The 22,163-nt window shown below is 40.0% G+C and overlaps 1 protein-coding gene and 1 long non-coding RNA gene across 5 annotated transcripts in view; one reads left to right on the top strand and one right to left on the bottom strand.

The window, feature by feature from the left end:
• Positions 1-22,163, bottom strand: part of LOC140698074 (uncharacterized) — a 157,720-nt gene that overhangs the window by 90,206 nt on the left and 45,351 nt on the right. For all 4 annotated transcript variants that reach the window (XR_012075498.1, XR_012075500.1, XR_012075495.1 and 1 more), the window contains exons 4-5: positions 10,357-10,408; positions 6,295-6,382 (exon numbers count right to left, since the gene is read on the bottom strand). This is a non-coding gene — a long non-coding RNA (uncharacterized lncRNA). The remainder of the gene's footprint in view (positions 1-6,294; positions 6,383-10,356; positions 10,409-22,163) is intronic.
• CXCL17 (C-X-C motif chemokine ligand 17) lies at positions 5,805-20,485 on the top strand. Its single transcript, XM_072967051.1, has 4 exons — positions 5,805-5,998; positions 16,606-16,686; positions 17,334-17,435; positions 19,734-20,485. Exons 1-4 carry the CDS (start codon positions 5,920-5,922, stop codon positions 19,829-19,831), a joined length of 360 nt encoding a protein of 119 aa, XP_072823152.1. The 5' UTR covers positions 5,805-5,919; the 3' UTR covers positions 19,832-20,485.

The raw sequence follows: 22,163 nt of genomic DNA, 5'->3' as shown, positions 1-22,163 counted from the left end.
GGAGGTCCAGTAGGAATAGAAGGGTATTATAGGAAGAAGGAAAAGGATCAGAATAAATGCAGACATGGGAACGTAAAATGTTCAGGGTTCAGGTCTTACTATAGAGACCAAGGGAGCATACTGGGGTCATGCTTCGGGGATTTTGAATGGTGGCTTAGGAATTTGAACTTCATTCTACAGATGATAGGAGTCACTTAAAAGTTTGAGAAAGTCAAAAACAATGCAAAAAAACATTTCCAGGAAGGTTACTCTGACAATATTAGGTATGATGACTTAGAAGAGTGGTTCTCAACTTTGGCAACTCATTAACTACCTGGAAGTTTTCTTATTTTGTTTTTCTTATCTTTTCATTTTAACATAATTTCAGACATTCAAAAATGTTTCAAAATAGTTCCAATATACCCTTCACTCAACTTCCCCAAATATTAATGCTGTAGGTAACCAGAGATTATCGAAATCAGTAAATGACTATTGATACATTACAATGAACAAATCTGCAGATCTTATCCAAATTTCATCAACTTTCCCAGTAACATCCTTTTTCTGAACTAGGATCCAATCTAGGATCACACATTGCATTTAGTTGTTTTGTCTCCTAAGTCCCCTTTAATCTGAGCCAGTTCCTCAGAATTCCTTATACCTTCCGGTTCCTGACCTTCACGTTTTTAAGAGTATTAGCCAGTTATTTTGCATAATGACCCTCAGTTTGAGATCATCTAATATTTCTTAAACTTAAACTTAGGTTATGCAATTTTGGCAAGAATACAACAGAAGCAATGCCATGCCTTCTTAGTCCATCATATCAGGCCCATGATATCAATATCTCACTATTGGTGATGTTAACTTTGAACACTTGGCTTAGATTTCTCCACTGTAAAATGACTACTGTTTTCCTTGGAAAATAAATTTAGTTTTTAAACTACCAGTGCCTGGGCCACACCACAGAGCGATCAAAAGAGCCTCTCTGGGGATAAGGAACAGGCATTGATAGGTCTAGAGGTCCTGCAGGGGATTCTAACTAGCATCCAGGGTTGGAAACCACCAGCTGAGACAAGAAGATTAGGATTCTGGAAATTAGAAAGGAAGCCATTTCTTGGGCCTCTCTTTTTAAAAGAACAGCTAGTTTCAGGCACAGATAAATATCTCTGGACTTTGGCATGAACCACGGTAGAGGAAAGGAAAGGCCAAAAATCCCCTGATTGAGAAAGTCATGGGAGAGTAGATTGCTGTCCAATAAAAGAGAAAGCAGGACGCTAAGTGAAGTGTCCAGCCCTCCTGGTCTATTTTCTCTCCAGACCTCAGAGAAACCTTTGCAGCAAGCACACACCATATAATTTTACTGTCATGAGCCTGATGTGAGCCCCTAAGTGCCACTGAGGGAGGGAATTATGGATCATGTTATATAAATATGTGACCACATATGCAAAGATGAACATTTCCAGGTACAGTTGGTTGAATAATTTACAGACTCTAGGTCAGAAGTACATGACTTGCTTTTGACAACCTCGCCCTCCCTACCTGGTCTTTTGTCTGTAATCTCTTCTGAAATAAGAGAGTAAGGACCTTGTTATAAATTTCATGAAATAGAGAAGTGTACACATCTCCTGTCACCAGGCTGTTGAAGCAATGACCCTGCACTCAACTTCCTTAGTGTTACTATCTTGGGATTTCAAAAATGAGATTTCATCAGTCCCTTCCTTGGAGGGGCTATTAAATAACACTCAAAGGGAAACAGCAATTTACCCAAAATACAGAGGCTGGAAGGAAACTGACAAGAACTAGTCCTGAAATATTCACAAAAATACCAAGATCTGGTGCTGCTGGTGCAGGAGGGCAAGGTTGTTTAAGGGAGTGATAGGCAATAAATGACAAAAGAAAAGGCAAGGAGCACTCTAAAACTCAGGGAAGACTAAAACAAGAGTTAATTCAATTATCCCTCAATTATTACACAGCCAGTTATCCCTAAAGCCTCTCTGTGGGTCTCACTAAAAGACCCGGGACATAAGAAAATGCTAACAGACAGGTGAAATAACTTATAGAAGCATGGGAACAACTAGTCAGGAATTGCTGGGGAAGATTTCACGAAAGAGGTAGAATTCGGGTTAGACCTTTGAATGGTTAAGTCTTAGGGAAACAGAGACAGAGAAACACCAACACAGAGAACCATGTGTCAGGCATTACTGTAGATGCAAGTTTTGAAAAGGATTTCAGAAATGAGAATGGGTTTGCATATGTTATTTTATTTACTCCATTCAACCACTGTATGTGGTTATTTCATAGGAGGATGCTGATCCTCAGAAAGATGAAGTAACTTGCCAAGGTCAGTGGCGGATCTGGAATTAGAAAGTAGGTATGTCTAACTCCAAACCACTGAGAAAGGAACACAGTATGTTTAGGGAACAGGAAGGAGTAGGGACAGCTACAGAGGAAAGACAATTATGAAACAGGGAATTTAAGTAAGCTTGCAAAAGTGGAACCATGTTGCACAGCCGTGGAAATGAAACAGAGACATTTGAAATTGATCCTGTGGTGAAAGAAGAGCCACTGAAGGTTTTGAATAAGGGAGTAACCAAAGTGATGACTTGAGCAAAGACCAAACAAGATGGTGGTGAAAATGGGAGTTCTGGTTCCTAAGCTACAGAGATGCCACTATAATAGTAAAGGGGGCCACGTGATTTAGTGCAGCAAGAACTGGACTGAGAGTGAGAAACTTGGGTTTAGATGTAGAAAGCTAAGTGACAGAAGTCATGTTCTCTCTCTGGACTTCAGTCTCTTCCTCCATAAACTGGGTGAAGTGAGAGTTAATCTAAATGATCTCTAAGGCTTTGCCACTCAAAGTGTGATCCACCAACCAGCAGCAACAGCATCATCCAAAAGCTTATTCGAAATACAGAATCTTAGGCTCCACCAGAAGAATCATATTAAAGTTTGAGACACTTCTCTAAAGTGTCTTCCAGTTCTAAAATGCAATAGTTTCAGACTCTATCACTTCACAGGAGAGAAAAAAAAAAAAAAGTTTATCTAGTCACTTCACCTGTGCCCTTTTCCTAATAATGCTAACCTCATCTCTGATTTGCCCACATCTGAGTAGTCTTGGGAGATACCAATGGGGCAGTGCTGCCATCTTGTGGCCAAAATCAGTAAATGCCCTTTTCTCACCAATTAAGGGGCTGGGAGGGTTGGCTCTTGCATCAAACATCTCCACTTACTAAACATGACTCATTCCAGAGACTTTAGGAAATGGATTCAAAGACAGAGGAGAGGCTGTCCTTGAGTGCTGGGTAATACTTGTGGGGCTGAGGGGAAGGTTAACAAGGAAGTCCTCCCTGGAACCCTCCAGACAGGAGTGAGAAAAGGTGGTGTAACTTTGTTCAAGCCAAGAGGAGGGAAGAGGCAAGACATAGATTCTTATGGGGTTCTGGCTTCTTTTTTTTTTTTTGAGCTTTGCTCTTTTATTTTTTTTTTATTGGAGTACAGTCAATTACAATGTACTAATTTCTAGTGTACAGCACAATGTCCCAGTCATGCATATACATACATATATTTGTTTTCATAATCTTTTTCATTAAAGATTATTACAAGACATTGAACATAGTTCCCTGTGCTATACAGTAGAAACTTATTTTTAATCTATTTTTATATATAGTAGCTAACATTTGTAGATCTCAAACTCCCAAATTTACCCTTTCCCACCGCCTTTCCCTGATAATCATAAGATTGTTTACTAAGTCTGCAATTCTCTTTCTGTTGTGTAGATGAGTTCATAGTGTCTTTTTTTTTTTTTTTAGATTCACATATGAGGGATATATGGTGTTTTTCTTTCTCTTTCTGCCTTTCTTTCACTTAGACTGACAATGTCCAGGTCCATCCATGTTGCTGCAAATGGCATTATTTTACTATTTTTATGGCTAAGTAGTATTCAATTGTATAAATATACAACAACTTCTTTATCCAGTCAATGTCGATGGACATTTAAGTTACTTCCATGTCTTGCCTATTATATATAGTGGTGCTGTAAACATTGGGGTGCATGTATCTTTTTGAATTAGCGTTCCCTCCGGATATACACCCAGGAGTGGGACTGCTGGATCATATGGTAAATCTATTTTTAGTTTTTTGAGGAATCTTCATACTGTGTTGCATAACAGCTGCACCAAAGTACATTTCCACGAGCAGTGTAGGAGGGCTCCCTTTTCTCCACACCCTCTCCAGCATTTATCGTTCATGGACTTTTGAATGATGGTCATTCTGACTGGTGTGAGGTGATACCTCACTGTAATTTTGATTTGCAATTCTCTGATAATTAGTGATATTGAGCATTTTTTCATGTAAGGCATAGCTTCTGTTTGCTCATTCTTACCCTCTCGGTTTTGGATTGTTCTTGCCTATGGACGTGCTGGAGAGTTGAACATAGACTTTGCTACTACAGAGTTTATAAAGCATCTGCAGGCGGCAGGCACTGTGCTAGACAGTGAAGACTGTCCTCGATTTGAAGGCTCAGACTCAGTCTGAGCTTGGTCTGATATAACCCACTGATGTGGCTCCTACATGGAAAATTCTAACGAATTCTTCCTGAGGTGCCTGTCCTCAGGAAGCTCAAGTCTAGCCAGGGAGATGACATGCACTTCATAAAACCTAGGGATGTGGTGGAACCAAATTTCAGAAGTGACGGGAGTTCACTGTGGACTGTGAGTAGGTCAAGGGACTCTGGGTTCGGTGGAACCGGGGCTGGGTCTCCAGGGTGGGGTTGGATTTGTGCTGCTGGAGGGCAGAGCAGACGGCATGGAGCTAATTGGGTGGGGACTTTTGAGGCAGGGGCTGTTTATTGTTCATTTTTATGTTCCTGAACTTGAGTAGGGCCTGGCACTTTGGGAGTGCTCTGTAAATGTTTGCTTATTTGAATATTTTGTAACTCTTTAACTAGGCCTGCTATGTCAGAAAGCATGTGAAAGTGCAGTCCAGTACCAAAAAGGAAATTTTTCTGACAGAAGATCACGCACACGTGGAGCTGAGGGGGTACTTTGCTTTCCCATGCAGTCATCCACCAGTCAGGTGTAGTAAGTGCTGATGTTCTGTACCCCTAACGTTTGCTCCAAGTAGTATCACCTCCTCCTTTACCCTTGGGCTGTTTCCAAACAAGGTGTGACGCCAAGACCCTCAGCAGCCTGGGCAATCACCTCCCCTGCTGCGGCTGCTGTTTCTCAGACCCTCTGGGACCTGAAGCCTAGAGGGTCTTCCACCAACCCAGTTCCCTCTCCTTTAGGCAGGAGCCCTTAGGCCACGGCCACCTTCCTGACCAACGAGGAGGCCTGCTTTGACCCAGTGCTCCAGGGCAGGGTTTGGGGCAAGAGAGAAGAGCCTCTCCTCCTTGGTCCTCTCTGCTTCCCACCTCACGTGGCCACAGAATTCGGGGAAATTGTAAACAGCCAGGACGCGGCAACTTCCCAAACAACAACACTGCTGTTGCAAGGATGAGAGTGGGGAAGACAGAGGGGAAACAGACCGTGTCCTCCTCTCTTTGCCAACCTTTAGCACTCACTTTCCTGCCAGATACAAAGCTAGAAAATGTCACTCGGTATAAGGAAATTCAAACAAGCAAAAAGACTTGGGGAAGAAATCAAAGCATGTTGGTAGGCAGGGAGGCAGGAAGAAAGAAGGGAGGGAATGAGTTATGCTGCCAAGTTATCAGTCACCCTCTCATGTTCTTAAGAATGCTTCATTTCTTTTGTTTGGCCAGTTTGACCTCCCAGATTCCCATAAAGCACATGATCCAACTTAACTGTTACCTAACAAGGCCAGGGTAACTTATCCGTTCTCACCATCTAAAGAGAACACTGGCCTGGGATTGAAGCGCAGACCTTCTAACTGGGAACCTTCCACACAGTCTTCAAGTGACCTACCACAGCACCAGCAGTTGAAATGAAAGTTCTAATCTCTTCCCTCCTTCTGCTGCTGCTACTAATGCTGATGTCCATGGTCTCCAGCAGCCCAAATCCAGGTAAAAAAAGATTAAATTTTTTTGAAAGGGATAAAGGGTGGGAGAAAATGTGGCAAAACAGAAAAGAGCATGACCACACATGCAGTAAAATGTAGCCTCTTCAGGCTACAGGAATGAGGAGCAAGTTAGCCTTTCTCTGGGCCTGTTTCCTCATTCACTGATTTACAAAAAGGAAAGAACTGTACATAAATCCAAAGAGGGTTGTGAGAGTTAAAGGAGCCAGCGTGTATGAAAGTGTCTGGAACTGTACCTGGTGGGAGAAAAAATAACTGCTCCTCCAATATTTGCTATCTTACCTCTCCCCCAATCCTTGTTCCAGAGAGTAATTTCCCCAGGGAAATTACTGGTGGCGGTGGTGGCAGGATGTTGAAGGCAATTGTACATCTGTAGACAATAAGGAAGTCCTCGATTATATTCTAACAATTTTTACTATGATTACACGGTAAGGTGATAAACTAGAAAAATCACACCACCAGGTAGTACCGTGTTTGAAGCTGTAGCCACACCAAGCCCTGTTTGAACAGCTCACCTATGGGAAGCAGACCTTGGGTTAGGGGTTCTGAATTGGCGCCAGCCTTCACTACAGCCCAAGTGGCCAGGCCCTTAGCAGTACAACTGTGCAGAAGGGACCGATCCCCATGTGTGCTGCCACTTGAGGGAAACATCTCTCCAAGGGCCACTTTGAAATGAAATAGCTTTGTAACATACTTAGCATCGACTCGTGGTCCTAAAATCAGGAGTTCACCCTACTCCATCCCAATTTCTAACATCCCCTCCATTACAGAGAGAGCTCTCTGGAAGCTGCTGGGCCCCACAGCCTTAGGGCCTAGAACACCCTTCTGGAAGGGAAAGCTTTTCCACCACCAAGACTGACACCAAGGCTAGAGTCCTCAGCCTGGATTCAAAGCTCCAGCCACAGCTGCCTTTCCCGTCCACCCCTCCTCGCACTAACCAGACCTCTGGGCTCCACTCAACTAGACCTCGGGCTGTTCCCGAGCTGGTCCTGTGCTTTCCCACCAGCTCAACTTTGCTCACACAACCTGCCCAAAACCACCTCCTCCCCAGCCTCCCTTGACTCCACCCAGGACCAGATATGAGCTCTCCCTCATGTGAACAAGCTTAGCCCTAACTTGACTCTCTCTGCACTTTTCATCTTCTGCCTTAAGTTGAGGTGTTGGCGTGCATCTCCCACCCCCACCCCTGCCCTTCTATCTGCAGCCTCCTCATTGGCACAGACTGGTGTATTGTTTCCACATCGCTCACATTATCTGGCACAGTGCTCAGTAAATATTTGCTAAGTGAAAAAATAAAGCCTCAGATTTCTACGTTCAAATGTTGCCTTTAGAAAACTCGACACCTGGGTTTCATAGCAGCTCTATTGACATTAGGGATGGATAATTCTTTGCTGTAGGGGTGCTGTTCTATGCATTGTAACCTGTTTAGCAACACTCACCTGGCCTCTACCCACTAGAAGCCAGTAGCAGCCTCCCCCCACCTCCTCCCAGTTAATACAGCCAAAAATATCTCCAGTCATTGCCAAACTTCCCCTGGAGGAGGAAACCACCCCCTAGTTGAGAGCCGCTGCTTTATACCAATAATCCCTACACATGGAGAGATTTTTTGACTCCCAGGAATTTCAGAATCAAATTTGAATTCAGGGCAACTGCAATCCAAATCCTGGCTCCATCACTTACTTTGAAACCCTGGACAGGATGCTTAAAATTTTTGAACCTCAGTCTTACTATCTTAAAATGAATAAAATACCACTTAGTGAATACAACTGCTGTGAAGACTAAATGACTGATCATACGAGCCTAGCAAGAGTTCAATAAAGGTAACTGAGTAAAACAGCTAAAGTAGTTCTAAGGCACAAGGGCGACAGGTTGGGGAAAGCACACTCCGCCGCCAGGTGGCACAATGACAAACCACGTTGGTTCCGTGATGCCCGGGCTCAATCCTTGTTTCCCAGGCCAGCATAGTTTGCAACACAGGACCAAGTCTGGAGGAAGGAAGTAATACTCCTTCAGCCCCCAGAGAAATTTCTCAGAATAAAATCTGATCCTACCTTATCTCTTTAAAAGAAAAAACACATACATGTTTAATATGCTTTTTACAGGGGAGGGGGGAAAATGAAATCGGTAAGAAGCGATGACAATGTTAGGAAATACATCACTTACAATAATAGAATACACATTACTTATAAGATTATTTATAACTTATAAAATGACCTGTACCAACAGCACCTACGTGTTAAACAAGCCTTTGTGGCAGGCTGTCCTCAGCACTTCACATGTATGACACCTCATGTGTCCTCACAGAAATCTAATGTATTTTTTTAACTTTTCATTTCTCAGACTTAAATATTGTTGTAAAAATAATCAGAGTTCCAATATATCCTCCATCCAGATTTTTTTCAAATAACACCAGACATAACCATAATACAATTATCAAAACCAGAAAATTAGCAATGATACAATACTACTAGCTAATGGACAAATGTTCAGAGTTTGTTAATCATCCACTGATGTCCCTTTCCCGGTCAGAATCCAATCCAAGATCCTACACTGAAGAAAGTTATCATCTCTCCTGGTCTCCTCCAATCCAGGGCACTTTCTCAGAACTTCCTTGTCTTCCATGACCTTGACACTTTTGAGGAGTACTGTCAATTATTTTACAGAATGTCCCTCAATTTGGACTTATCTGATGTTTCCTCATGATTAAATTCAGATTATGATTTTTGGCAAAAACACCACAGAAGTGATGTTTGCCTTCTTGGTGCAACACATCAAAAGACCCACGTTAACAGTATCTCTTGTTACAGGTGATGTTAAGTTTGAACACTGCTTAAGGCAGTGTCCATAAAGACACTGTTTTCCCATTGAAAATAATAAGTATCTTCTGGAGAGACACTTTGAGCTATGCAAATAGCCTGTTTCTTCTAATCATACTTTTGCCAATTAATTTTGAAAACCATTGATGATTCTTGCCTACAACAAGTATTACTATGGCCTTAGCCAAATGGTGATTTTCTATTTCCATCATTCCTTCTAAATTTATCAAGTAGGATTCTACTATAAGAAAGAGCTATTCCTTCTCCCCTTTATTCAGGTATTCAATTACTAGTTTACATAAGTAAATTCTCAGGGATATTTGTGTATTATAATTTATTACTATCCTTATTGATAATGTTGTTGATATTGTCCCAAAACTGGCCACTGAGAGCCTCTTCAGACTGACCTCTGCATCATTTTGACAGATCGGGGGTTTTTTTTAGCAGTTTTTGACTTTCTGATACCACAAGATGTTCCAGGCTCATCTTCTGCTTTCCTTCCCTGTCCTTGGAGTCAGCCATTTCTCTAAGGAGCCCTGGTTCCTTTAATGATATACACAAACCTTGGGCACAAAGGTATTACCCATTGCTATTAGGGCTATTGCATCTAGGCCCTCTGGTGGACACAGCGAAGAAACAGATGTATGTACACACATACCAATATACTTTTTTTAGCCCCATTTTATGAATTAGGTAAATGGGGCACAGAAGAGTTAAGCAACTTGTCCAAAACCACAAAACTAATACACAGTGGAACTGGAAAGTCAAAATAACAACAGAACTACCACAAAAACTAACAAGTGGAAGCTACTTCTTTACATATGCCAAAGAGCAGAAAGCAATAAGCCAAATAGTCCAGCACAGACATTTACTTTGGGAAATAATCAGAAGTCTGCAATAATAACCACAATAATAACCATCATGTACAGAACACCTCCTTGGGCACTGGGCCACACAGTAGTTCATTTACTTCTAACAGCTCTGCAAGGTGGATACCAATACTCTCTCTTTACAAATCAGAGAACCAAAGACCAAAGAAGCTAAGTGACTTCTCCAAGACCACATAGTTAAGTGACAGAGCAAGTAGTTGACTCCTAAGTCTGTCTGACATCAAGTCCATGCTATTCCACCATATCAATATTTTCCAAAACTGATTTTAGTTAGAACATAAATTAGCTTTCACTTTAATAGTTATATGTTTATTTTAATGCGTGTTAGAAAAAAGCTAAGCATGTATCAAACCCACAATCTCACAGAAAATATTGCATTGGATGAAGCTTTTATGTAAATCAAATTTGTTTAGAGAAGAAGTATGAACTAAATAGTTTAAGAGGTGGTACAAGCTATAGCAAAAATTGCAAAGGCAGTTCAAAAATGTCTGATGTTTGTTTTGTGGGACATAATACTATATTAACATGCAGCTTCATTTTCAGTTACACCATAAAATTAGGGTCATGCAGGGCTGCAAAAAGAACAACAGACTAAGAGTCTTAAACCTGGATTTTAGCTCCAGATGAGTCATCTTTACCTTTGTGAACTTGGGCTTTTCATTTGCTTTCTCTGGGTCTCAGTTTCCTTACCTGGGGGGGAAAAAAAGAGATAGTGATTTAGTTAATTTGTATAACCCTTTTAAAAGCAACTTAGTAATGGTATCAAAAAATATAAAGGTTAAAAAAAGGAATATAAAACTGTTCTCAACTTTTGCCCCAGTAATTCCATTTGGGAAATCTTCCCTGAGTCAGCAATCCAACATTTAGAAAACAATTACAAGTACAAAGAAATTTATCAATATCCAAAATAATACAATCTAAATATTCAGCAATGACAGAACAGTAAAATAATCTGGGACACATATAATCGGGAGTGTTATGCAGTAATTCAAAATGTCTTTTATAAATGTTGTAGGTAACATAGCAATATGCTTATATAGTGAACAAAAAGAAATTTATTCACATGGTATGGTTATCATTATCTAAAGAAAATCATATGCAGGAAACATGCCAAAATGCCAACATTTGGTAAGAGTAAGATTTCTTTATTTGTATTCCAAATTCTCTCTAATATAGTTACGTTGCATTTAGAATGAAAAAGAAAAACTTCTCAATGAAGGGATTCCACTGGTAATCTCTAAGTTCCCTCTGGTTCTAATATTCTGTGGCTTTACGCTGGAACCAGAAATGGAGGTCAGGTGAGAGTAAAATATTAGAAAAGTTTAGATGGCAGGGGCTATGCCTGTTGAAATTACTTTAACACCACTCAAAACAGCACATGAGAACAATCTGGAAACCAGCACTTGGAGAAATGACGCAACACCCTCCATCTGTGTGGCAGAAAGGGCACGAGTCTGGGAAATAGGGGAGTTGGATGGAGCCAGATGCTGCTCTAAGGGCCCTCTCTAGACAGCTTGTCTGTCTGCTTATCACAGAAACATAAATGTGCCTATGATGTGTCAGGAGCCGTGTAGCTGAATGACTTCTGAGCCACTGGTTCAGAGTCCAGGGAAGGAGGTGGATTTTTAGTTTGCTAGCACTGCCATCACAAAATACCACAGACCGGGTGGCTTAAACAACAGTAATTTATTTTATCACAATTTTGGAGGCTAGAAGCCCAAGAGCAAGTGTCAGCAAACTTGGTTACTTTGGGGACTCTCTCCTTGGCTTACAGATGGCCATCTCTTTACTAGTTCCTCACCTGGTCATTCCTCTGTGCGTGTAACATACCTGGTGTCTTTCTCTGTGCCCAAATCTCTTCTTTTTTTTTTTTTTTAACACTTTTTATTGAGTTATCATCATTTTACAATGTGTCAAATTTCAGTGTAGAGCACAATTTTTCAGTTATACTTGAAAATATACATATTCATTGTCACATTTTTTTCTCTGTGAGCTACCATAAGCTCTTGTATATATTTCCCTGTGCTATACAGTATAATCTTGTTTAGTTATTCTACATTTTGAAATCCCAGTCTGTCCCTTCCCACCCCCTTGGCAACCACAAGTTTGTATTCTATGTCTATGAGTCTGTTTCTGTTTTGCATTTATGTTTTGGTTTTTTTTTAAATTCCACATATGAGCGGTCTCATATGGTATTTTTCTTTCTCTTTCTGGCTTACTTCACTTAGAGTGACATTCTCCAGCAACATCCATGTTGCTGCAAATGGCATTATGTTGTCGGTTTTTATGACTGAATAGTATTTCATTGTATAAATATACCACTTCTTCTTTATCCAGTCATCTGTTAATGGACATTTAGGCTGTTTCCATGTCTTGGCTATTGTAAATAGTGCTGCTATGAACATTGGGGTGCAGGTGTCATTTTGAAGTAGGGTTCCTTCTAGATAGATGCCCAGGAGCGAGATTCCTGCATCATATGGGAAGTCTATTCCTAGTCTTTTGAGGAATCTCCATACTTTTTTCCACACTGGCTGCACCAAACTGCATTCCCACCAGCAGTGTAGGAGGGTTCCCTTTTCTTAACAGCCTCTCCAGCATTTGTCATTTGTGGATTTTTGAATGATGGCCATTCTGACTGGTGTGAGGTGATACCTCATTGTAGTTTTGATTTGCATTTCTCTGATAATTAGTGATATTGAACATTTTTCATTTGTGTTTCTTCCTTGGAGAATTGCTTGTTTAGGCCTTTTGCCCATTTTTGGATTGGGTTGTTTGTTTTTTTTCTTACTAAGTCATATGAGCTGCTTATATATTCTGGAGATCAAGCCTTTGTCAGTTTCATTTGCAAAAATTTTCTCCCATTCCATAGGTTGTCTTTTTGTTTTACTTATGGTTTCCTTTGCTATGCAGAAGCCTGTAAGTTTCATTAGGTCCCATTTGTTTATTCTTGCTTTTATTTCTATTGCTTGGGTAGACTGCCCTAGGAGAACATTTTTGAGATGTATGTGAGATAATGTTTTGCCTATATTTTCTTCTAGGAGGTTTACTGTATCTTGCCTTATGTTCAAGTCTTTGATCCATTTTGAGTTTATTTTTGTGTGTGGTGTAAGGGAGTGTTCTAGCTTCATTGATTTACATGCTGCTGTCCAGTTTTCCCAACACCATTTGCTGAAGAGACTGTCTTTATTCCATTGTATATTCTTGCCTCCTTTGTCAAAGATGAGTTGACCAAAAGTTTGTGGGTTCATTTCTGGGCTCTCTATTCTGTTCCATTGGCCTATATGTCTGTTTTTGTACCAATACCATGGTGTCTTGTATACTGTAGCTCTGTAGTATTATCTGAAGTCTGGGAGAGTTATTCCTCCAGCCTCTTTCTTTTTCTTCAGTAATGCTTTGGCAATTCTAGGTCTTTTGTGGTTCCATATAAATTTTACTATGATTTGTTCTAGTTCTGTGAAATATGTCCTGGGTAATTTGATAGGGATTGCATTAAATTTGTAGATTGCCTTGGGCAATGTGAACATTTTAACAATATTGATTCTTCTAATCCAAGAGCATGGGATATCTTTCCATTTTTTAAAGTCTTCTTTAATTTCCTTCATCAGTGGTTTATAGTTTTCTGTATATAATTCTTTCATCTCCTTGGTTAGATTTATTCCTAGGTATTTTATTACTTTGGGTGCTATTTTAAAGAGGATTGTTTCTTTACTTTCTTTTTCTGTTGATTTATCATTAGTGTAAAGAAATTCAACTGATTTTTGAACGTTAGTCTTGAAACCTGCTACCTTGCTGAATTCTTCGATCAGCTCTAGTAGTTTTTGTGTGGACCTCTTAGGATTTTCTATATATAGTAACATATCATCAGCATACACTGACACTTTTAACTCTTCTTTTCCAATTTGGATCCCTTTTATTTCTCTCTCTTGCCTGATTGCTCTGGCTAGAACTTCCAAGACTATGTTGAATAGGAGTGGTGATAGTGGGCAGCCTTGTCTTGTCCCAGATTTTATGGGAAGCTTTTGAGTCTTTCACTGTTGAGTACTATGCTAGCTGTAGGTTTGTCATATATAGCTTTTATTATGTTGAGATATGTTCCCTCTGTACCCACTTTGGTGAGAGTTTTTATCATAAATAGGTGTTGAATTTTATCAAATGCTTTTTCTGCATCGATTGAGATGATCATGTGGTTTATGTCCTTTCTCTTGTTGATGTGGTGTATTACATTGATTTGTGTATGTTGAACCACCCTTGTGTCCCTGGGATGAACCCCACTTGGTCATGTTGTATAATCTTTTTTATGCGCTGTTGTATTCTATTTGCTAATATTTTGTTGAGGATTTTGGCATCTATGTTCATCAGTGATATTGGCCTATAATTCTCTTTTTTGGTAGTGTCTTTGCCTGGTTTTGGTATCAGGCTGATGGTGGCTTCATAAAATGAGTTTGGGAGTATTCCCTCCTTTTCAATCGTCTGGAAGAGTTTGAGAAGGACTGGTATGAGTTCTTTGTATGTTTGGTAGAATTCCCCAGTGAAGTCTTCCGGTTCTGGGCTTTAATTTGTAGGGAGGTTTTTTATTGCTAATTCAATTTCATTTCTAGTGATCGGTTTGTTCAAGTGGTCAGTTTCTTCTTGGTTCAGTCTTGGTGGACTGTATGTTTCCAGAAATTTGTCCATCTCCTCTAGGTTATCCATTTTGGTTCCATATAGTTCTTCATAATATTCTCGTATAATATTCTGTATTTCTATTTTGTTTGTTGTAATTTCTCCATTTTCCTTTCTTATTTTGCTGATTTGTGCCCTCTCTTTTTTCTTCTTTGTGAGTTTGGCCAGAGGTTTGTCGATTTTATTTACTTTTCCAAAAAACCAGCTTTTGGTTTGATTGATTTTTTTTTCTATGGTTTTTTAATCTCTGCTTTATTTATTTCCTCCCTGATCTTTATTATTTCCTTCCTTGTGCTGCCTTTAGGGGTTTTTTGCTCTTCTTTTTCTAATTCTTTTAAAAGCTGCCTGGTTAGATTGTTTATTTGAGATTGTTCTTCTTTTTTGAGGAAGGCCTGTATTGCTATAACCTTCCTCTTAGCAGTGCCTTTGCTGTGTCCCATGAATTTTGTGTGGTTGTGTTTTCATTTGTCTCAACGTATTTTTTAATTTCAACTTTAATTTCATCATTGACCCATTGGTTTTTTAATAGCATGTTGTTTAATCTCCGTGCTTTTCTTTTTTTCTCCTTTGTTTCTCTGTAGTTGATTTCTAGTTTCATGGCATTGTGGTCAGTAAAGATGCTTGAGAAAATTTCTGTCTTCTTAAAATTGTTGAGGCTTCTTTTGTGCCCAAGTACATGATCGATCCTAGAAAATGTTCCATGTGCACTTGAAGAGAATGTGTATCCTATTTGGGGGGGGGGGTGTAATGCTCTGAAAATATCCACCAAATCTAGTTTTTCTATTGTATTATTTAATTTTTCTGTTGCCTTATTTATTTTCTGTCTGGAAGATCTGTCTAGTGATGTTAATGCAGTGTTAAAATCTCCGACAATGATTGTATTCCCATCAATTTCCCCCTTTATCTCTGTTAGTAATTGTTTTATGTACTTAGGTGCTTCTATATTGGGTGCATATATATTAACGAGTGTAATATCCTCATCTTGTATTACTCCTTTAATAATTATAAAATGTCCTTCTTTATCTTTCTTTATGGCCTTTGTTTTAAAGTCTATTTTGTCTGAAATCAGTACTACTACACCTGCTTTTTTGGCGTTTCCATTTGCATGGAATATCCTTTTCCATCCTTTCACTCTCAATCTATATGTGTCCTTCTCCCTAAAGTGGGTCTCTTGTATGCAGCATATTGAAGGTTCTTGCTTTATTATCCAGTCTGCCACTCTACATCTTTTGACTGGAGGATTTAGCCCATTAACATTTACAGTAATTAATGATATATGTGTTTATTGCCTTTTTGAACTTACTTTTGCAGTTGCAAAATTTCTTCTTCTTATAAAAATTTCAGTCAGACTGGATTAGAGCCCACCATAAGGGCCTCATTTTAACTTAATGATCTCTTTAAAGGCCCTATCTCCAAAAACAGTCATTCTGACTTATTAAGAGTCACGGCTTCATTGAGTTTTAAGGGGACACAGTTCAGTCCACAACATACTTCAAACAACAAACTGTAAGTGTAATTGGGCAATGAGAGAGCTGCATTCAAATGCCATGGGGAAACAGGTGAAGACATAATCAATTCTGACAGGAAAAATCAGAAACTCTTATTCAGAGCAGGCATTATCTGGGCCCAGCTCTAGCCCCAGAATCTCTATAAAACGTCATACTTGATTATCATACAAATATTTTAGGTATGACAAAGTGGAAAAAGATAGCATTAGGTGATAAGACAGCCTTGAATAGAGGCCTAAAGGGGCAAGGATTTGTTCCAGAGGAACAAAGATAAATATTGTCTTCTTATGGTTAAACTGCAACTATGGATTCAAATACAACCAAACATGGAGGTCAGGTGAAGTTCCTGACTGCCTTATGGAATAATCTACTCCTTGCTCTCATTCCTAAGTCTTGAGGATTTTCATGTGTGTAGAGGGGATCTTAATGGAGGGAGGTTGTAAGGTCTTGATTAACCCTTACCTCTTTTGGCCTCTCTTCTATCCAGAAGCTGTTCCTTCTTCCCCTACCTCCAGCCTAGTTTTTCTCTAGGCCAGACTATAAACCTCAATTCCTTATCCATTTAAAATACTTCTCTCCTGAAGTGCCCTAGGATCCCTGAGTAAAAAAGGAAAAGAAATGGAGCTGCGCTGACCTAGGCAGCACAATGATGGGGGACGGTTTCTTTTGGCCTCTTCCCTTTCCAGTGCCTGGAAGTGACCTGTTTCCTTCTGACAGGGGTCGCTAGAGGCCACAGGGACCAACGCCAAGCTTCTGGGAGGAGGCTCCAGGAAGGCGCCCAAGAATGTGACTGCAAAGGTCAGTAATTCAACATCGACAACAGCGATGCACCATCAAGATCCCAACTCACTCCCTCGAGTCCGTCTGAGACCAGTGCAGATGTTACCTGATTTGACCTCACCCTTTCCCCTCTCCACCAGCCCACCACATGCAGCACCAACACTTATTTTCTTCCTGAGCCTCAGGCAAGAGCTGAGGCAAGGGCTCCAAGGTCCAGGGGAGAGCTGCCTGAATTTCTGGCTGCCCAAACCCCCTTTCCCTTTTTACCCCCAACAATCTAGGGCTGTCTTCCAAGTTCTTCCTGGATCCTCTTCTCAATCTTACTTGACTCACAGGTAAGAATGGAATCAGAGGATCAAAATGACTTGCTTGAAGTAAAGCAGCCACTAAAAGGCAGATACCTCGGTCTTCCTCCTCACTTTTGGGTCTCCCTAATGATACCCTCATGCCTCTTCCAGATCTGCCACCAAATTCTTGCCCATACAGGTCAGGAAAAACAACCTAGAAACCCTGGTGCTCATAGAACTGGATATGGTCACTGTTCTTGTTGACCCTTTGCCACACCCACTGCAGTATGAGAAACAACTGGGAGGCGAGGAAGATGCCAAGTGAAGCCCTGACCTCAAACATATTAACCCTCCTAAGCAGCAACCCCTTTATTTCAGATTGGTTCCTGAGAGCCTCTGAAAGAAAACTCATGACAGTGCCCCGGCTGCCAAAGAAGCCATGTCCCTGTGATCGTTTCAAGGGCAGGGTGAAGAAAACCAGTAAGTTGGAAAAGAATGACCTTCCTTAAACTTGGTCACTCTGTGGAATCAACTAGGGATGAAGCAGGTGTTGAAAAGAGACAAGAGAGATGAAATGGAGACCAGGATAAGCACACACCTCAGCCCTTTCTACTCAATGTCAGCTTGTAACAAAATAGGAAGAGCAAGAAGAGCATAATACAAGTTTCCTAATACTAGAAAGGCTTATGGAAATGCCTTCATTTACAAGGCTATTGTTTATCAAGGTGGAGGGAGATGGGGCTGCTGGAGACCTGGTCATTGATCTCTGACAATGACACCATTGTCAGTGTCAAACAGTATTTGATTCTTCCCTATTCTAGCCATTATTAAATATCATATAAAAAGAGATTAGCAAATGAAAAACTGATTGAAAGTATGATATTTTCAAGAATGGGATAAATCAAGATCTTTATATTACTGTTGATGGAAGTAAAATATAATTTTGTAGTACCTACCACAAACTTAAATGTTTCCCTTTTAACCATAATCTTGCTTCAAGAAATCTTTAGTATAGAATATGAGCATTGGTACTCAAAGGTATATGTACAAGAATATTAATTATAGCAGTATTTGTATTGACAAAAAAAAATAATGTTCATCATAAAAGACTCATTGTGTGATCATTTTGCAATATATGCAAATATCAAATCATTATGTTGTACCCCTGAAACTAATATGTTATATGTCAATCATACCTCAGTAAAATATATGTTCATCAAAAGAAAACTGGGCAATTCATAAGTTGTCAAAGATAATTGGGCAGATAATTATGTGTTAATTAGAAAGATATTCACCACATATTAAGTGAAAAAAAGATGCAGAGACCCCCTACTTCAAACTCATCACAAAGATAAATTTCAGGTGGATTAAAGATATAAATTTGAAGGACAAACTTAGAAGGAAATATAGGAGAATATATTCATCACCTTGGGGTAGAAAAGTATTTCTTAAACAAGTTACAAAAATATAAGTCATAGAGGAAAAGATTAATAAATCTGACTTCACTGAAATTAAGAAATTTGGTCAGTAAAAAAAAAAAGACAATCTACAAAGTAGGTGTAATGTCTGCAACGTGTATAATCGACAAAGGGTTAATACTCAGACTAGATAAGGAATTCCTATAGATCAATGAGAGGAAGGCAGGCAACATAATAGGCAAAAGCCTTGAATAGGCACTTCAGAGACAAAAAATAATCCAAATGGCTAATAAACGTGTGAAATGCTACTCAACCTTGCTAGTAACTGGAAAAATAGGAATTAAAGCCAAAAAGAGATCACTCTACATTATAAGATTGGCAACAATTTAAAAGTCTGACAATATCAAGTATTAGTAAAAGTAGAACAGAGAAAAATCTCACCTCCTGCTAATGGGAGTGTAAATTGGTAAATCACTTTAAAAAAGTGCTGGTAGTTATCTACTAAAGTTTAAGCTCTGTGACCAAGCAATTCCACTCTTAGAAGTATATTGAAAAGTAACACGTGTATATACTGCAGGAGACATGTACAAGAATTTGATGGCAGCACTGCTCATAACTACCCCAAAATGAAATTTGGAGAATGAATAAATAGTGGTATATTCAAATACTATATATTTGTGAAAATGAACAAACATGAAACAATGTATACAAATCTTACCAGCAAAATGTGGAGTTAAAAAAAAGACAAGAGAATGGTTGCAGCATGATTTCATATACATAAGAGTTTCAAAAAAAAAGGCAAAATTAAATTATTTAGGAGCGTATACCTAGAGCGTATAACTATAAAGGAAAAAAAAGTAAATGCCTACTGTAAAAGTCAGAATTACTTCTGTGAGGAGAGGGAAGATAATGATCAGAAAAGGAGGATGGTTGCTGACAATATTCATTTCTAGGCCTGAGTAGTAGTTTCATGAATAGCTTCATTGTAACTATTTATTGAACTGTACATGTAAATTTTTACAGGTTTCCACAGTTGCATGATATTGTACAATAATAAGAGATTTGTTAAAGTACAGAGACAACAAAATGAATAGTATAAACTCATTTTTGTTTCTTAGAGTAAACTATTATGTTTATATACAAATAGGTACAGAGGACTAAAGCAAACTATTAGCAATAGTTCTGTGGGGTGGGGAGTGGAGGCTGGGATGAGGGATGTCCTTTAACTTTTTACTGAATATTTTTTTATTTTAATTATTTCTACTGGATAAGTATACTTTTAACATTTTAAAAACTCTCATAAAAATTAAATTTTAATAATGTGTTTAACATTAGCCTCTCCCTTTTCTTTTTACCCTAGAACACCAAAGACACCACAGGAGTCCAAACAAGCACTCCAGAGCCTGCCAGCAATTTCTCAGACGATGTCAGCTGGCAAGCTTTGCTCTGCCTTTATAGGAGCTCTGACAGCCCACCCTTCTGATGAAACATTCTCAGTCAACAAGACAGTGAGCACACCTAGAAGATGCTTTTCTCCCACCCCAAACTCCCCATCCCTGTCCCCACTCCCTATCATTCCAGTATTCTCAAAAAACAAAACAAAACAAAACATTTTCCCCAAGATTATTCATTCCTCTAGTGCTTTCTTCCCTTGACAGCCTTTTCCTGTGGCCTCTCCTTACCCAGGCTGATGCTTAATTACCTGAAAGAAGCCAGGAATCTCAGGGTTCTCAGCTGGACCCACCTGACCTTAAATACAACCAGGCAAATAGCAGACAGAAGTCAATAAATAATTTAAATATAATAGGTCAAAATCATTTCTTTCAATGGTGTCTGGAAACTTATATTTAATCCAGACGACTCACTTTAACCTGTTCATTCCAAACTCAACCTGATTCTATACACACCTCTCCCCAACATCATCCTCCCTCTCTTTCTACTGCCCAATGTGTTAATTCTCTCACTCACTCAACAAACCTTTCTGAGGGAAGAGTTATGTGGGGCAAAGAAGTTAAAGCAATGAGTCAGACAGTGTATTACTAGAGATAATATAGGTTTAAAAAAAAAAACTAGTAAAGTTTTCTAGCCTGTAAAATGCCTCCAGTATTCATCATCATCATCATCGTCATCGTCATCATTAATAGTCGTTGGACTCCATGAGTTTCCAGTCTCCTACAGAAGACATATATGCAGAGGCATAGTTCAAGGCTAGAAAGATGGTGTGGAAGATCTCAAATGCAACTGAAAAGAGCTTCAAGCTATAATAATAGGAGGATGTCTTTTTCTATAACATGAAAGTAAAATAAACAGAAGGATATATAAAGAAATTAAAGTGGTAACCATTTGAAAGAATGAATAAAGAGAGAAAAAATTACAACAGGGTAAATCCTGCTTCCCCCTCTGACCCTTTCCTCAAACATCAGAGGAGACTAGAAAAGGATCATTCCTCCAGAATCATCCCTTGTTTCATTAAGCTGAAACAAATGACTAACTTGGGATACTGGCCTTATTTGAAGAAACATTTTAACTGAGTAGTGAGTTGGGCCTACTCTGGTAGGAGACCACTGGGCACTCAGCCTCCTTTTGTTCCCAATCCCTCCTCCCACAGCAGGAGGCACAGAAGTATTTCACTTGGCACAGGAGTGGGGGACCAGCAATGGTTAGCCCAACTGTCAGTTGTCTTAAAAAGGAAGAGCAGTGATGCCAGAAGTGGAACCCAAAGGGAGGTGCCACCATAATCAATCAGTGAGGGATCTGTGACAAAGGAGCAAGAAGCCTGGGAGCTCAATGTCTCCTGTGAGCAAAATAATAACAGTGGAGCCAGGTTCTAAGACAGTATCTAGGCCTGACTGGGAACCACACCAGACACCTATCACCTGGCCAGAGTCTGGGCCAGAAAAGACACCCACAGCCTAGACAGCATCTGAGGCTCAGTAGGGACCCAATACATAACAGGAGCCTGCTTTACAGCAAGGACCCATCACTCAGCAGGAGCCCTTTGCCCAGCATGAAGCTGAAGCCCAGCAGGAAACTCAAGAACAACAAAAATTTACTTTGCATAAGGAATTTCTTGCCCCATAGGAGCCTGCAGCAGAGCAATCACCTCCTAACTAAAGGGTGCCCTTCAGGAAACAGGAAGCTGCCTCATAGCACACACCTAGTTCAGAAAAAGAATTTAGAACTCAACAGGAGCCAGAATTGAGAGAGGGACCTGTATACAGAGAAGCTAGGGCCTGGCCCAGTAAAGCCACCTCTAGCTCAACAAGAAGCTAGATCAATACCTCTGGCTCAGCCTTGACTTGGACCGCAAAATGATCTGCCTGCCCAGACTAAATTTATGTTCCAAGAGAGACAGTGACAGTCAGACCCTAGGCCCAGTACAAAACTCCAGCCCAGGGAGCCAAATCACAAAAGGAATCTTTGGCCAAGTGGAGATTTCTATCACGACCAAACAAACTATCCATACAGCAAATGGCCTCAGAGCAGAAGACACTTCTTGAATGAGTCAGATTCTGGCATGGATTCAGCTTTGGGGTCCGTGTTAGAGTCAGATTCGCCAGCCAAGGTGAGTGGAACAGTGGCCCAGGGAATGAAGGTGGCCTTCGGGGGAAACCTGGTTACGAAGTGATGTCAGGGTTCGGTGGGACGCCAGTACCCAGGAAGAAAACCAGCAGCCAGAACCCCAGACACTACTGGAACACAGGTGAGTTTAGCTTCCAGGAAGGGAGCCTCCCACGGATGGTCATTCATTCCCTCAAGAAGAACTAAGACCTCCAGAATGTCAGGTTAG

Source organism: Vicugna pacos, chromosome 9 (genome assembly GCF_048564905.1).
Source record: "Vicugna pacos chromosome 9, VicPac4, whole genome shotgun sequence".
Classification (NCBI taxonomy): Eukaryota; Metazoa; Chordata; class Mammalia; order Artiodactyla; family Camelidae; genus Vicugna; species Vicugna pacos.
The sequence above is the reverse complement of the archived record's forward strand: the minus strand, read 5'-3'. Positions and strand labels throughout refer to the sequence as shown.

What these genes read in the sequence shown, in the direction of transcription:
- CXCL17 (XM_072967051.1), top strand. Translation starts at nt 5,920, where the DNA reads ATGAAAGTTCTAATCTCTTCCCTCCTTCTGCTGCTGCTACTAATGCTG. An exon ending in CTCCAGCAGCCCAAATCCAG is followed by an intron (nt 5,999 to 16,605) that starts GTAAAAAAAGAT and finishes TCCTTCTGACAG; the next exon opens with GGGTCGCTAGAGGCCACAGG. An exon ending in CCAAGAATGTGACTGCAAAG is followed by an intron (nt 16,687 to 17,333) that starts GTCAGTAATTCA and finishes CCTTTATTTCAG; the next exon opens with ATTGGTTCCTGAGAGCCTCT.